The sequence below is a fragment of the Helianthus annuus genome, chromosome 8, assembly GCF_002127325.2.
Source record: "Helianthus annuus cultivar XRQ/B chromosome 8, HanXRQr2.0-SUNRISE, whole genome shotgun sequence".
Lineage (NCBI taxonomy): Eukaryota > Viridiplantae > Streptophyta > Magnoliopsida > Asterales > Asteraceae > Helianthus > Helianthus annuus.
Genome location: NC_035440.2, coordinates 152,560,822 through 152,578,112, shown reverse-complemented (window position 1 = coordinate 152,578,112; position 17,291 = coordinate 152,560,822). Strand labels below are relative to the sequence as shown.

The window sequence follows — 17,291 nt, the reverse complement described above, 5'->3', positions numbered from 1 at the left end:
ACGAACTTAGTCAGGCAGAGCCTCGACATGCGTTACGGGGCCCTAGATCAATCGGGTAGGGTAACAAATTAGTGATCGGGGTTAAAATACTTAAAACGGGGTAGAGCTTCGTGTTTTAGGGGTATAATATCGAGCTATTATTGGCTATAATATAGACTGAGAGAGAAAGAAAGAAATAAACGATTGAAACTGATGCTGAGAGGCTCCTTTTATAGGTGATTTCGGCACTCGCTCGCGCCCCGCGACCCACTGTGGTCACTTTCTCGCGGCTCGCGAGACATACCTAGCTACGGCTAGGTTTGACCTATCATCACTGCAGGTTTGACACGAAGGTTGACACGTGTCAAAAATGTGTGTCCGGCAAGTAAGGCCTGTTGCGCCCCATGACATACCTCCTTGACCCTGTCCCGGCCCGCGAGTGGCAATAAAACATTGTTTTATTTGATTTTTGATGAAAATTAGGTTATACGGGTTCGGTTATGTGTATACGAGATATAATTTGGGTGTTTTCGATGGTTGTTATATGTTTGATTGTTAATTGTTAGTTGTTGATTGATAATTGTTAATTTTCTTGTTATGTGTTTGATTGAAATTTTGAGATTAGGTTTAGATGTGTAAATGAACTGGTAACGAATTAGTGGGTTATTTAATTTAATTAGTAAGTGTTATAATAAAATTATATTGACCATTTCGCCCATGAGGAAAATGACAAAATAACAAGATTATATTAGACAAATATCAGCTGATTTCACTTTTGGACCAAAATGACAATAAAATTGAAAACACAGGGATCCAGATTTAAAAGATTTGAGATTTGGACTAAAATGATAAAAGTGAAAAAATCTTAGAGACCAAAATGGCAGTTTACACTTTATTTTTTTTTAGAATTTTTAAGTATCTTAAATAAGGTTCCTAAAATACATTATATTAAAACTTATGCATTAAATTAAAATAAACTTTAAATTTGAAGTATCTTAAATATTGTTCTTAAAATGAATTACAATATAGATAAAGTATATAAAAGTTAAAGACAAAAACCCAAATTTAAATCAAAATGTAATGTAATTTGAAGTGGGCAATTGTTGTAAATAATAATAACATATCGGTAATTTGAAGTGGGCAATTGTTGTAAATAATAATAACATATCGATAGATGCTCTTCAAATAAAATGAAATAAAATAAAATATTCAATTTCAGTGGTTTGAAAGAAACCACCACCACCTGTCCAGAAGAGGTCAAAAGCATTTCTGCAGCAGCTCGTGTTTTGAGGGAGGGATGGCCTGGAAGTGAAGGCAGCTGAAGGGTTTGTTTTGGAATAATCTGCTGCAGATGGTGGAATTAGTTGTTGAGGCCAAGGATGCAGCCGATTGGATTTACAGAGGAGAAGGAGGCCTGAATATTGTTCTTGCCTACGCCGGATCCTCTCCCAACTTTGTATGTTTTTCACCATCGTCATCAATTTTCTGATTGATTCTTCTTCTTCTTCTTCTTAAGTTAAGTGGTGCTTGTGCAGATTGGGAAAGTGTTGCGGGTAAGAAAGATTAAGAAGAAGAAAGATTCGGAAGGCCCAGCAGCAGCTCTGTCGGAGCATGAGCGTCTTGTATGGAAGGATGTGGGTGGTCAGCAGCTATTATCCGCTCCAACCAAGGATATTGCAAACCATGCGTATGCACAGTTTGTCTTGTGTCCACTCTTGGGTTCCCAACATGTTGATGCAGGGGTTCGAGTGTTGGTGACCAAGGAGTTTCTTGAGCTCATCCACAATGCTGTTTTACTTCACCGCCCCTCTTGGCGGGTGGATAATGGTGGGGTTAATACCCTCTTGGATTCTGCACTTCTCATGTCTGATCATTCAATATTTCCTCATGGTAATTCTTCCTCTTCCTCCTCCTCCTATACATCATTTTGTGGAAAACATAACCAAAATGCCCCAAAACACACCCCCTTCCTTAGTAATTACTTACTTACAATATGCTTCTCTCCCACAATTAAAGCTATCCATGAAGAACAACAAGTCTGCATATCAGTTGAGATTAAGGTAACCAAACTTCTTGTTGCATATCCTCCAATAATTCAAATTATTGCTTGCTTGCTAATTTTATTCTCTTCTACCTAAGCAGCCAAAGTGCGGATTTCTTCCAACTTCGGGATTTATTAGAGAAGAAAACGCAGCTAAGAGAAGGATCTCTCGCTTCAGGCTGCATCAGATCCTTAAATTCCATCAAAGAAAGGTTGTAACATTCATTCTCTTATGTTTAATGCTACTTTTACCATAACATTTTAAAAATACGTCAAAGTCTAGAATGGAAAGATAAGACCAAATCTTTGACTAGATTAACAATGAGCAGGGTTTCTTTTAGCTTCTGCCTCCAAAGACTAAATACAAGGGTAAGTACCATAAAAACCAACCAACATACTTCTCATTCTGCACGAAAAAAGACCCTCAACCTAATAAAATCCCTAAACTTGTCAAAAAGACATGAAAAAGTCACTCACTCATATTTGGCACAATAATCGTCTGGAATGCATACACTTGTGAATTTTTTTTGACAATAATGGTTTGTTACCTCTAAAACCGGTCCAACTTGATGAAGTGATATTTAACAATTTTGCACAAAATTATTTATACCGTCTTATATTGGCCAACTTAAGAGGTAACAACTCATTATTTTTTTCACAAGTACGTGCATTTTAGACAAGTTTAGGGACTGTAATATAACATAATTAGCTTGAGAGACATTTTCGTGTATCTTTGAAAAGTTTAGGGACTTGTATGTACAAAAATTCGGTTGAGGGCTTTTTTTTGTTCTGGAATAAGAAGTATGTTAGTTTATTAACTCTTTTTAAGTATAAATTTAATTCCTTAAATATCTAATGTATAAATCATATAACAATGTGTTTCTATATTAACAAATGTAGTTATAGCTTCATTCTGGTTTGGTTTTATATATGTCTAAATAATGTGTTACATGATCATCATCAGATATCACAAATTAGTGAATACGACCCTTTGGATATGTTCTCTGGATCAAAAGGGAGAGTGGCAAAATCAGTCAAGGATCTGTTCCTTACCCCTCAAAACAATTTCCGGGTATTCTTAGACGGTAGACTTGTATTTGGGAGTTTGGGTGGTGAGGTGGATGATACCAATACTCAAATTGCCGAAGCGTTTGAAGACACACTAAAAGGTTTCTTCAAGACCGATGATGACGGGGGCATGCGTATACCTGAGTTTCTGCAGCTTGTTGCTGGAGCTGTTTCAGAATCTGGAATACTGGACCGCCTTCTCCAAGTTCAAAAACTTGATGCGTTTGATATAGAAGGCGCTATTCATGCCTACTATGATGTGGTGTCTCAGCCGTGTTCCGTGTGTAAAGAATTACAAACAGATGGTTACCATTCCATTTCTTTTGATCAAAGCTTGAAGATCGTGAGAGATTTTCTTATATCTTTAACTGCAAAGGACTTGAGCCTCATGATCAGTTTCCGACCAACACCGAAAGGAAACTCACAGTCTCCTCCGTATGCGGGTACCCTTTACCTTGAATCACTTAACCAAAGTTTTGATTACAAGGTAAGTACTCTCTGATTTGCTTGTTTTAACTCTTTATATCAGTTTAGTGGCATGCTGAAGCAACCCGTTTCCTTGTGAATGGCTTGTATTTTAATTTCAGATAATTCTTTTTTTTTATCTAAAACTTGAGCCAATTCAAATTTTTAAATCATCAATATTGTAATCATAGTTAACACAAAACTGTTCATAGGAAATGAGCAAAAAAGTGCTTTACCACAGTGTACAAATGGCCCATTTTAATTCAATCCAGTTTTGACCTTGCGGCATCTAAGTAGGGTGCTAAACAGATGTCTTCGCGGGTCGAACTGGGAAACTTTACACAAATCTGATCTGAACCTAAAAGTCATGTAAGACACATGAATTCGAACACGGCACGCATATTTGCAGGTTGACATGAACACGACCACTTTAATCCATAACTTGATTTTTACTTTGTAAGTTAAGGGTCCATTTCTCTTTTTTTTTTTTTTAACTTTTAAATTTTGGCATAGAATACCCAACCAGTTTAAGTTATGACGTAAAACACATTTTTTAAAAAGGTACAAAAATAAACAGGGTCAATGAGTTGCCAGGTCAACCCTAACACACCCCGTTTTGCTGAACATGTTCATGGTTTCAACCCGAAAACTGACTCGGCCTATTTACACAAACCCAAACCGGTGAAATTCGTGTTAGGTTGGCAAGGGGTGGGGTCCATGGGGATGTTGAACTTTGTTGTGTTCAGTGTTAAATGGTTTCATAGAAAGAGGTATGCTTTGATCTAAAGGGTTTTTTTTGTTGATTGTAAAACAACAGGCATCTTTTATTGATCTGGATATGAAACCTCTTGAGAAAATGCCATACTACTATAAGTTGGACCAAGAAATAGTGAGTTGTTACACCCGGATGATGAAGACGGTAAATCATCCTGAGAAGTCAGAAAGTCTGTATCAAGATCAATCCTCTGCCATTGAAGACAACTCACATACTTGAGGGATTCTTGTTGTACTTCTGTATTATTTGTTTCTTTATACCTGTGTTAGTAAGAGTTATGTAACGTTTCTACTAGTGAAAGTTTGTGTGCCTGATACTTGATTATCTTTTTTTTTATCAGCAATTCCTAGATTAGATTTTCTAGTATAAATACACACCACAACTTGCACTCTACAGGATTTGAACTCCAACCTTTTGGTTGTGGAGCATGTCACTTAACCACTACGATATACCCTTGAAGACTGATCTTCGTTACGTATTTCCTTGCATGTTCAGACGGAAGCATACTGTGATGACCCTTAGATCACAGTCGTTTCCGGGATCTTAACACATTGTTAAGTTGTGCTCTTTTTATTTGTGTGCACTTATTTTATTGAATTTTGGTTCCATGAACTCTGGTTTTCTATTTGTTTATGGATTTGCATTCTTGCTCTCCTTTTTTGTTTGTAAAAAACAAAACCTTGCTTCTATGTATTTCTGTTGTTTCTTCAAGGATTTTCTGGATATTTCTTTCTGGTCAATTCTGAATCTTGCCCAAACCGGTGAATTAGGGCAATGGAATTCAAAAGAAAATTCAATAATAGGGCTTTTAGAAATCTGCTAAATTTCCAATGTCAGTAGTGGTTCTTTCTTCACTGGGGCAGAGTGCATGCAGATTAAGAGGTAAAAGATGGTGAGAAGGGAGATAAATCTAAGAATGTGTTTGGTTTGCGCAACTTTTTAATGAATGGAGTCTACCGAATGAATTGATCGGAATCTATCATGCTGCTGCGACCATGTCAAGATTTGCCACTCGTAATTGCAACTGTTTCTTAAGTTAACATTTCATATAAATAAATATGCATGTATTCATTTTTAATTTCCTAAAACCAAGTATATACACTAAATCATACCGGCAACAACGAATACAATTATATGCCACAATGAAACGTCGGCAATCAAATACTTAGAGCAAGGCTAACTTACTGAAAGCCTATCTTCAAGTTCTTTCCTGTACACCTGAATCAGACCACTTCCATCTGCCCCCTGAAGCTTCTCGTTTAACAAGCTCTTGTATTCATCGTCTCTATCTTCTAAGCCACGCATCACTTCAACCTGACCAATGTAAATACCATATCATTTAAGCCGTCCCAATAACTTTGATATGGGTAGCGATGATGGTTTTATTAATAGAATTCTAGCATAATACAACCTGATCAAGAACAGGAAAACTGAAGCTACAGCACTCCAAATTGATTAAATTTGCCCCCAGAGGTGACCTATTTGTTTTGAAAAAGTCTATAGTGATTACCTGCTTTTGGAAAATGTCAAATTCATCAGAGCTGAGTGAACCATCACTGTTGGCATCAAGAAGTTGCATCATCTCCCGAGCATCATCTCCTTGTGCACCAAGTTCCACCATTACTTCTGTAAGCTCCTCAATGCTAATCTTACCATCTCCATTCTTGTCAAGAAGACGGAAGATACGGTCTTTGCTATCATAGCCTTTATAGTTTGTGGAAGTAAAATCCTTGAGGCGCAAGGCAGCATACTCAGCAGCAGCAATCATAATGGTCTTGAGACGCTTTGCCTGTATAATTTAGAATCAGGTGGGTCATTTTGAAATTTTAATTTTAATAAAAAGAATAAAGAAACTTACTTCTTCTGCATTGGTAAGACCACCTTTGTAAAATGCATGGGAGGCTGCTCCATCAGATGCAAGCAAATTCATCTCTGCTGTCCTTATTTGTATCTCCACCAGAGGTCTACCACTGCCACTGACGTCAACCGCCATGTGCAGACTCTTGTAACCATTCGCCTTGGGCCTTGAAATATAATCTTTGGATCTGCTAGGCACCTCCTTCCACAAAGATTGGATAACTGCACGTGCCCTATAACATGCTTTCTCCGATGAATCACAACGAGGCTTTAATATGACTCGCAGTCCTAAAATGTCGTTTACCTCCTCAGGCTTGCGCCCATCTCTCAACAACTTCTTCATAGTGCTATAGTGACTTTTAAACCGACCCTCAACTGAGATTTCATCCACCATTTCCGCTAAGATGGCATCCGACCTCAACAAGTGAAGCAGCTGTTCCTCCAACTCATGTATGATTCCGGTGTCATGGCTCCTTAACCAAGTATTCAGATAAAGATAGGAGTATGGAAAGAGGTACTGAAAGGAGAGATCCTCGAGCTCAAGGGAGAGAGAATTGGTCCCAACAGCGTGGGCTAGAGGGGCGTGGATCTTCAAAACCTCTAGAGAGAGCATCTGCTGCTGGTATCTTGGGAGGTAGTCTAGATGCCTCATCATATCAAGCTTGACAGCAAGATGAAGAATCAAGGCCCTAACATCATAGTAGGTTAGACAGAATTTCCTAAGAGCCGAAGCGGTCTCATCATCAAAAGTCTCCAGTTTGGAAGCAAGGGTGTTGAGGCGAAAACTTTCATGTAACAAATGAGCAGTGGTGATACCAATACGATCCTTGACCTGGAACATACTGATGCCACATCCCTCCACAACTTCCCTCAGTATGCCAGCGGAAATGACTTGAGCATCCATCTACACTCAAAAACCAAACCAAACTTGAGAAGTTGAAGATAACAAACAAAACAAAGGGTTAGGGTTAGGGTTACCTGAAGATCAGCGAGGAGGAGAGCAACGGAGAGGGCACGGGAGAGAGGGGATCGGCCGTCGGGAGCAAGAGGCAGAGACTGCAAAATGGGGAGGCAGAGTTTGAGGGTTTTGAAGAGCAGGAGGTCATGGTTATTGCTCTTCATCCTCTCCGTCAGTTCGTTGAAGGTCCCAACCAGCTCCACCACCAATTTCCCGCCATCCGCTATGGGTATGGGTGTTGTCGCAGACGTCCTGCCCAACACCGAACGGCAAGGGGTCTGAACGGGATGATGATGATATCTCATGAAATTCCTCCTAATTGGAGTAGTAGTCGTTTTAGTCTTGTTCTTGGGGGAAACGATGATTGCAACACTCCCAGGCTGCGTATAGACCTCCATTGACATCCAGGAGGAGTGAGTGAGTGGACGGCTGCTGTGTTCACTTCACCAAGACCAACGGCTTACTAGCTGGTTAACAACCATGCCACGTCATTCTCCAGCCTATCTTCTCAGCCACAATTCTTTTAAAGGTAAATTACGATTTTGGCCCTTGTGTTATATCACTTTTACCTTTTTAACCCAATTTTTTTTTTTAACATCTGAGCCTCCAACATTTTTTTTTCTAACCCTTTTGACCCCTAACATCTTTTTTTCTAACCCTTTTGGCCCCGTTAGTGTTAGGGGCCAAAATGGTTAGAAAAAAAGACGGTGGCTCAAATGATAAAAAACTCTTTTTTGAGCTAAAAGGATAAAAGTGATATAACCATAGGGGCCAAAATCATGATTTACTCTTCTTTAAATCATATTTTTTATTATACATACTAAATTAGGTTAGAAACTCGTATATTACACTACACATCTTTGAGCTAAAAAAATATTATTAAGACATATTTATAATCTATTAACCGTAACCACATTTATAATCTTTCTATCAAAAACTAAGAAACACCAAGCGTTTAAAACCTTTTACTGCGAATATAATATTTTACATCATTTGTGATTACTGATAACATCAAATCAATTAGATGAGTTACTGCGAATATAATATTTTACATCATTTGTGATTACTGATGAAATCAAATCAATTAGATGATAAGTAAATGTTGTTTTTGAACAATAGAATTGTGACAATATGTTGTGAGATTAAATATATTATTAATATAATATTTAATCTTTTAGCCTTTATAATCATTTATATTATATTAGATCAAAATATAATAATAACCTATTAATAATTAGTTGGTAATTGTTAATGGACCATATTACCCTTATTAACTAATTAGGTTTCCTCTTGGGTGTATATATAAGGAGATTATTAGAGAGTTTAAGGGTTAGACAAATTACACAATTCACATAACCCTCATAACATCAATTCGGCTCTCTCTCCCTAACCGATTCTCTCCCTAGTCTCGGTTCATCACCATCATAACTTTACACCCTAAGGAGGAACCAGATCATCCTGACAAGTATGTCGAACTCGATGGCTGCATCTCTGACTGGATTCTCTGCTGGCCTGTCTGTTGTAACAGGTATTATTTACATGTTTTCCATTATATTTAAACAGAACTGATCAACATGTGGTATCAGAGCATATGTTGATAAATCTGTTATGTTTTTCGTATCCATCATTCTGGGATCATAATCTGGAAAACAGAAAAGTCTTAAAGCCTTAATATATCACGGTTGGTTTCGGTTCTCATTATGCCGAAATCATTGTTTTGAAAAAGGGTGGTTTATCATGTCACTCGAAATCACTAATGGGTAAATTAATATCCGAAATCTGTTAATAAAAGTCATAAAATTCAGGTTTCGGATCCCAGATTATGTTTTTTAATTTTAGGGTTCATCACTTGTTCTAAGAAAAAACTCGAAAATTCCTTAACTTTTGGAATATAATTTAGATTAGTGGGTGTTTTTTACTGTTTTGATCTTAATTTTATCTATTAAAGTTTTCGAAAACTGTTAAAGAGACAATCAATTATTATTTTCGAAATCTTTTGATAATTTAGATCAGCAATAAAACAGGAAACACTATCCCACAATCCCTAAAATTTCGAGTTTTCAGTTATCATCACAAAACAGCTGTTAACAGGGATTCGAGACCATCAGACTGCGACTCGAGACCATCAGATCTCGACTCGAGACCACAAGGTCTCGACTCGAGACCACAAGGTCTCGACTCAAAATCATAAGGGCTCTCAAATCTTTACAACTCGAGACAAGGGTCTCGACTCGAGACCATAAGGTCATAACTCGAGACCATAAGGTTGCGACTCGAGACCATAAAGCTACAACTCGAGACCAAGGTTGCGACTCGAGACCATAAGGTCATAACTCGAGACCATAAGGTTGCGACTCGAGACCATAAGGCTACAACTCGAGACCAAGGTTGCGACTCGAGACCTCATAACTCACTCGAGATCTCATAATTCAGTCGAGACTTAACTCGAGACCTAACTCGAGACCATGACTCGAGACCTCATTACCTTAGGCTGTTTGATGTGAACTAAAATTTAGCTCGGGGCTCCGCCCCGAACCCCGTGCGGGGGCACGCTGTCCCCCTGCACCCCCAGGTGGTTTGCTATTAAATATTTGGTTTTGTTAACACTTAATTAACTAAATCAGAATCAGATAATTTTTACAAAACCAAAATAGCTTAACTTGAATGAGCTTCTGATGTATTAATTCTGGCCAAAGCTGATTTAATACATCTATTTATTGTTCAAATATTATAAAAAGCTATGTTGAGAATGCATTACAAACGTGAAATGTCTTAATTCTGGCCAAAGCTGATTTAATTCATTTATGTTTAGCATGCTTGACAAGTGCATAACTAAAGTGATTGTCTCATTTCTGGCCAAAGCTGATTTGTCACGATTACTTTGCACACATACTTAAATGATTACACTTCTGGCCAAAGCTGATTTGTCTTCGTTTAAGTAGAATTTTTACTAAGTCTATTATTTTGATGTTAGTAATAGACATTATCACAGCTTCATAATTAAAATGGTCATTATTTATGCCTGCCTTAGTATAACATGCCCTTAGATCACATTAGGACTTCTTTCTTAGTATCATAACTTGCTCATCTTATTTCCACTATCAGCACCCAATTGCGGGATTCCACCTTTGACTGGTGATAACTTTGCTGAATGGAAGGATGCCCTCATGCTTACACTAGGATTGCTAGACTTCGATTATGCTATTAGAGAGAATAAGCCAGCAGATCTTACTACTCAAAGTACTGCTGCTGATCAGATAGTTCATGAAAAATGGACTAGATGTAACCGCATGTCTCTCATGTTCATAAAGCAATCCATTCACAATGCTATTAGAGGCGCCATTCCTGATTCTGAAGATGCTAAAACCTACCTGGCTTCTGTGGAGGCTCAATTCAAAGGAACATCAAAATCACACGCTAGCACTCTTATCCTTAAGCTGGTGACGACTAAGTATGATGGGAGGAGCGGCATTTGCGAGCACATCATGATGATGCATGACATGGCCAATAAGCTGAAAGGGCTAGAGATGGAATCAGTGATGGTTTTCTTGTTCACTTCATCATCACTTCGCTTCCTTCGTCCTATGAAGCATTCAAGATCAATTACAACACTCAGAATGAGAAATGGACGATGAGTGACCTGGTCGCTATGTGCGTACAAGAGGAAGAGCGTATGAAGATGGATCGCACTACTGATGTTGCTAACTTCACAACCTCCAACTCTAAGAAGAGGAAGCACAATCATCAAAGAAAGGATGCTTCCAAAGTCCAAAAGCCCAATCCTAATACAAGTGCACCTTCCAGCTCTAAGAGCTCCTTAGGCAAACCCTATTGCAAGTTCTGTAAGAAAACAGGACATAAGCAAAAGGAATGCCCTGATTTCAAGGAGTGGCTGGCTAAGAAAGGTAACGATTTTTTCATGATACTTGAGTCCTTTAATTTAAATGTTCCTGCTAATTCTTGGTGGTTTGATTCTGGTTCTATGGTTCATGTAACTAACTCTACTCAGGGATTCCTTATAATCCGGAAGCTGGGAAGAAACCAAAGAACACTTAAAGTTGGGGATGATCGGGAATTAGAAGTGAAGGCCATAGGAACATTACAATTATTTTTGAAATCTGGTTTATGTATTAAACTTTATGATACCTTATATGTTCCTGAGATAACTCGGAACCTTGTATCAGGACCAAAGTTAGACATGGACGGTTTTGTCGTTTCTCATGGTCATCGCAAACTCTCTATTCTCTATGATTCCGTTGTTTATGGTACTGGCATTCTGGATGGTGGTCTCTATATTTTAGAACTAGATGATAATTTTTCCAAATCTTTGTTGTCATATAATATTAATGAATCACTCACAAAGATGAAACAAATTCGAGACTTAGAGACTTCATCCATGTTGTGGCATCAACGTTTAGGCCACATCTCAAGAGAACGATTAAATCGTCTCGTAAAGGATGAAGTCTTACCTCCTCTCGATTTCACTGGTTTTGGAACATGTGTCAAATGTCTTAAAGGCAAAATGACATCATCGAATAAGAAAGGTGCCACTAGGAGCTCTAATTTATTAGAACTCATTCACACTGACATTAGTGGACCTTACCAAATCGCTGGCATAACAGGACACACTTCATTTATCACTTTCATTGATGATTATTCTCGTTACATGTACTTGTATCTTATTAAGGAAAAGTTTGAATCTCTTACAACTTTTAAAGATTATAAAGCTGAAGTTGAAAAGCAACTAGATCGTCAGATTAAAGTTGTGAGATCAGATAGAGGCGGTGAATATTATGGAAGACATACTGATGTGGGTCAAGCTCCTGGTCCATTTTATGAGTTTTTTAAGGGCCAGGGGATTGTGAACCAATACACCATGCCTGGTACACCTCAGCAGAATGGTGTCGCTGAACGAAGAAATCGTACCCTTATGAACATGGTGCGCAGTATGTTAGCCAACACTAATTTACCATTATTCCTCTGGACTGAAGCGTTAAAAGCAGCTGTTCATATACTCAATAGAGTCCCTTCTAAGTCTGTCCCTAAAACTCCTTATGAACTTTGGACAGGAAGGAAACCGAGTCTTAAATATATGAAAGTATGGGGCTGCATTGCTGAAGCAAAACTCTATAATCCTTTCCTAAAGAAACTTGACCCTAAAACAGTTACCTGTTTCTTTATCGGGTATCCTGGTCATTCGAAGGGTTATCGTTTCTATTGTCCTTCCCATGTCACCCGTATTGTTGAAACCAAGCGTGTTGCGTTCCTGGAGGATTTCAAGGCCAGTGGGAGCAGTACCAACCCTTACGAAGAATTGCAAGAAGTACAAGACGCGGGGGGGGGGGGGAGAGACTCGTCGCTTACCATTACTCCGTTTACTCCTCTTGTACCCCATGCAACTGCACCTGAAGCCACTGCACAAACTCCATCTCCACAATCAGAACCCATTATACCTCATAACGAAGGCACATCAAACGCTCAAAACCAAGACAACGCTGAACCCGACAATCAACTCAGGAGGTCATCTAGGCAAAGAAGGCCTACTAATTGGGATGATTATGTTACCTACCTGACTGAAATGGATGCTGGAAAGCTCAATGATCCTATCTCTTATAATGAAGCCATTAGCAGTGATCAGTCTTCTGAATGGAACAAAGCAATGATTGATGAGCTTGAATCCATGAAGAAAAATGACGTTTGGGATTTGGTAGAATTACCCAACGGTGTCAAACCTGTAGGTTGTAAATGGGTGTTCAAAACAAAACTGGATCCGAATGGGAACGTTGAACGCTACAAAGCGAGATTGGTTGCAAAGGGCTACACTCAAAAAGAGGGAATTGACTATCAAGAGACGTTTTCACCTGTCTCTCAAAAAGATTCATTAAGGATCGTTATGGCCCTAGTAGCTCATTTTGATTTAGAGCTGCATCAGATGGACGTCAAAACTGCTTTCCTTAACGGAGACTTAGACGAAGATGTTTACATGAAACAACCTGAAGGCTTTAAACCTGAAGGTCAGGAGCATCTAGTCTGTAAGTTGAAGAAATCCATTTATGGGTTAAAACAAGCATCACGTCAATGGTACCTCAAGTTTGATGAAGTCATGAAGAGGCAAGGTTTTATGAAGAATCAAGTGGATCAATGCACCTACCTCAAGATGAGTGGGAGTAACTTTACTATACTTGTCCTTTACGTAGATGATATTCTATTGGCAAGTAATAGTTTAGACATGTTGCATGAGTCGAAGCGGTTACAGTCGCATAACTTCAACATGAAGGATCTCGGAGATGCTTCTTACGTCATTGGCATCGAAATTCATCGAGATAGACACAAAGGGATCTTAGGATTGTCTCTGAAGACTTACATAGATCGTGTCCTTACACGTTACAACATGCAACAGTGCAAACCCTCCGTCGCTCCAGTAGTTAAGGGAGATGTTTTCGGTTCATTCCAGTGTCCGACAACAGAGGTTGAAAAGGAGCAAATGAGCCAGATACCTTACGCGTCAGTAGTCAGGAGCCTGATGTATGCTCAAGTCTGTACTCGCCCAGACATCGCTTATATTGCTGGAATGCTAGGCCGTTATCAGACTAATCCTGGCCTAGATCACTGGAAAGCAGCTAAGAAGGTCCTTAGATATCTGCAAGGGACGAAAGACTATAAACTGACTTATAGAAGAAGTGATCACTTAGAAGTGGTAGGTTATTCTGATTCTGACTTTGCCAAATGCAAAGATGACAAGAAATCCACTTCGGGCTACATCTTTATGTTAGCAGGCGGACCTATCTCATGGAAGAGTCATAAACAACAGTTAACTGCAACTTCCACAATGATGGCAGAATATATTGCTGTTTATAACGCAACCTGTCATGGAATGTTGCTTAGAAATCTGATCACTGGACTCAAAATCGTTAATTCCATTTCTAGACCATTGAAGCTTTACTGTGATAACTCAGCTGCCGTTAGTTTCTCGAACAGTAACAGTTCGACTGGAGCTGGTTTATATCTCGATACAAAATATTTGTTCTTACGTGAACGAGTTGAGGAAAATAATCTTTGTATTGAGTATATTAGTACTAAAGATATGCTTGCGGATCCGATGACTAAAGGTCTCCCACCTAAAGTTTTCGAAGAACATGTATCGAATATGGGACTTACTAAAGACCTTATTTAATGGCATATTGTACTAGCTTATGTTTTAATTAATAAAATTTCCTCAATTTGATATTGTACGTCTCTAACATATGTTCTGCCGGTGTAATGACATATAGACAAATATAAATACAAATCAGACGCTAAAGGGCTTATAAGTATTTTGATCATAACTGTTAGGTTTTAAATTGAGGCTATAGTATGATTAATGGGGGTCCTGAGTCGAATGATGATTCAACGGTTGTATTTCTCTGCTATAGTTCTTGGTTTAAAGCTAAAATGAGTGTTAACACCTGGCCAGGCTCATCTAATACTCATGATAAATGATTACTCGGCTAAGTGGGAGAATGTGAGATTAAATATATTATTAATATAATATTTAATCTTTTAGCCATTATAATCATTTATATTATATTAGATCAAAATATAATAATAACCTATTAATAATTAGTTGGTAATTGTTGATGGACCATATTACCCTTATTAACTAATTAGGTTTCCTCTTGGGTGTATATATAAGGAGATTATTAGAGAGTTTAAGGGTTAGACAAATTACACAATTCACATAACCCTCATAACATCAAATCGGCTCTCTCTCCCTAACCGATTCTCTCCCTAGTCTCGGTTCATCACCATCATAACTTTACACCCTAAGGAGGAACCAGATCATCCTGACAAGTATGTCGAACTCGATGGCTGCATCTTTGACTGGATTCTCTGCTGGCCTGTCTGCTATAACAGGTATTATTTACATGTTTTCCATTATATTTAAACAGAACTGATCAACATATGTTTGAAGTCTTTGGTCTAACATAAACATTAAGTACAAAAAATAAAGAAAATATTCATTAGGATGTATGGAAAACTAATAACATAAATACATTTATAAAATAAGGACTTTAATAAGAAATAAAATTTAGAATCCAAACATAACTATTATATTTACAAAAAGAGAATATGTGTTTAATAAACACACATTCTATAAGTATTGTCTTAGCATGAAACTAAAACATGTAAAATTACAATCTAAATCACCATCAGAAAATGTTTTATTATTAGGACGTATAAACATAACTCATCATACTTCATCGTTTAAAACCACCATAAAAAACAGTTTTGAAAATATGAACCACAAAAAGGAGAAACAAATCAACCACCTTCAAATCATGTCTATCACCTTCAACTGTAGACTACATGTTTTTGGAAACTTTATTAAGAAACAAAATACCTTTAGTTTTGGAGTAAATGAAGGCACTTACATCATCTTGGATTCCATTTGATATGAGAAATGAAAGCTAATGTGAGATCTCTGTTTTAGGCCCCACTCAAAGGATTTATGATGGTAAGGATATTATCATGCCGAAGATTTGCCATTTCAACAACTTTCTTTTGCATGCGCTACAAAAATAGGGTGGAGCTTGATTATGAGGGGGCGGAAAGTCATGGGACCAATTTATATATTGTATAAATATTTAAGCAAAATAATTGGGGGGGGGGGACAATCCTATATAATTTTAAAATTTTCAGATGAAAAATAGGAATTTTACACTTCTAACCGAAACATTCGCGGAGGGTGGGTGGGTGGGTTTGCACCCCCCACTTTACACTAATACACTAAAATTAATAAAACTAATTAATTACTATACAATATATTATTAATAGAAAAAGTAAATGAACAAAGAATTTTAGCGGCAATGTAGGTAAAGACATAAGAATTGACAGTGCTTGCTTCTTCAACATATGCATCCAACATATCAGCATCTACATGTTCTCCATGATCATGAATAGATTCATCTTTTGGAATTACGATACGAGTACCATCAGAAAGATATATAGTAACATTAATCCTTTGTTTCTCAGCTTGACGAAACATCATGAAATGTGCAACCTTCAGTGGTGTTTGTTCAACCATTTCTTTCCAACCATCAGTAATTGATCTCGACATTTTTCAATCCTTCACTTTTTCACCAAAACTTTGTTTAGATAAATGTCATACATTATACATAGCACATTTGAAGTTCTCATAATTCATCCATGATGTGGTAAATGTGGTCTATAAAAACTAACCTAACCTACACACTCTAGTTTTCATATTTATAAACTAAGACTCTCTAAATGCTAGACCACTGACAGGTAAGTGTACCTATCGTACGTAGTAAAACCTAATGAAGTCCGAGTATCGAACCCACGAGACACTAGCGATGCTAAACTAGACTCTGACTTATCTAATTACTTAACTGGTTTTAAATTGTTTTGAGGATTTTAATTAACTAATATCCTAATATTAACTAAGACGAACTAGACTACCTAGACGCAGGCTGAAGGCTATTATGGTGAAATCAAGGATGTGGAAGTACTACCCAGGTTTGGAATCCTATTTGTGACTCTCGGTTTTCTCTTGGCAATGGTAACTATGATGGAACCAGAATCCTATAATACGACCTTCTAAGCCTAAAGATAAGCTAAATCACCTCCCGATCTCATCAACCTCTCCTAATCCTAAGGATCCTAAAGGTTAAAAAAAGCTTACTGGTATGGGTTGGATCACCTCCCGGTCTCTCCAACAATACTAAAGTACCCAGAGAGTAGATCTCCTCCCGGTCTCACTAATCACAATACATCTAGAGTGTACGGGGTAACTTAAACACACTTGACAAGACTTAGGAAAGGAAATAATACTAGGGAATCTAGAGAAATCTCCTCCACCTCTCACTACACCTAAATACCTAGTACCAAAGATAAACCTAACTATCTATCTCCTCCCGGTCTCAAGAATAGGTAGAACACCAAACTCCTCTAAATTGTCAAACAATGTTCCTATGGGATACGTGCACCATAAACCATAAACTAGTTACGAACAAAAAGTAGGTAACCTAACATGCATCTATTGTAAGAGCATAGTTTAGTAGGTTTACGCTTATCTTGTATAGACTGATAATGGGTTGGTTAATTAGGGTGTTTGGGCTTGAACAAGTGCGTATATGGGTGCTTGGCTT

General features: G+C 37.8%; 2 protein-coding genes across 2 annotated transcripts; one reads left to right on the top strand and one right to left on the bottom strand.

The window, feature by feature from the left end:
• The first annotated feature begins 1,176 nt into the window (after positions 1-1,176).
• On the top strand, positions 1,177-4,691 carry LOC110873801 (inositol-pentakisphosphate 2-kinase). Its single transcript, XM_022122815.2, has 6 exons — positions 1,177-1,435; positions 1,515-1,869; positions 1,996-2,039; positions 2,122-2,232; positions 2,985-3,575; positions 4,371-4,691. The coding sequence occupies exons 1-6, from the start codon at positions 1,331-1,333 to the stop codon at positions 4,545-4,547; spliced, it is 1,383 nt and encodes a 460-aa protein (XP_021978507.1). The 5' UTR covers positions 1,177-1,330; the 3' UTR covers positions 4,548-4,691.
• Positions 4,372-7,644, bottom strand: LOC110873800 (probable GTP diphosphokinase CRSH, chloroplastic). Its single transcript, XM_022122814.2, has 4 exons — positions 7,164-7,644; positions 6,187-7,089; positions 5,839-6,117; positions 4,372-5,642 (listed from the first exon to the last, which is right to left on the bottom strand). Exons 1-4 carry the CDS (start codon positions 7,545-7,547, stop codon positions 5,505-5,507), a joined length of 1,704 nt encoding a protein of 567 aa, XP_021978506.1. The 5' UTR covers positions 7,548-7,644; the 3' UTR covers positions 4,372-5,504.
• Between the last annotated feature and the right edge of the window lie 9,647 nt (positions 7,645-17,291).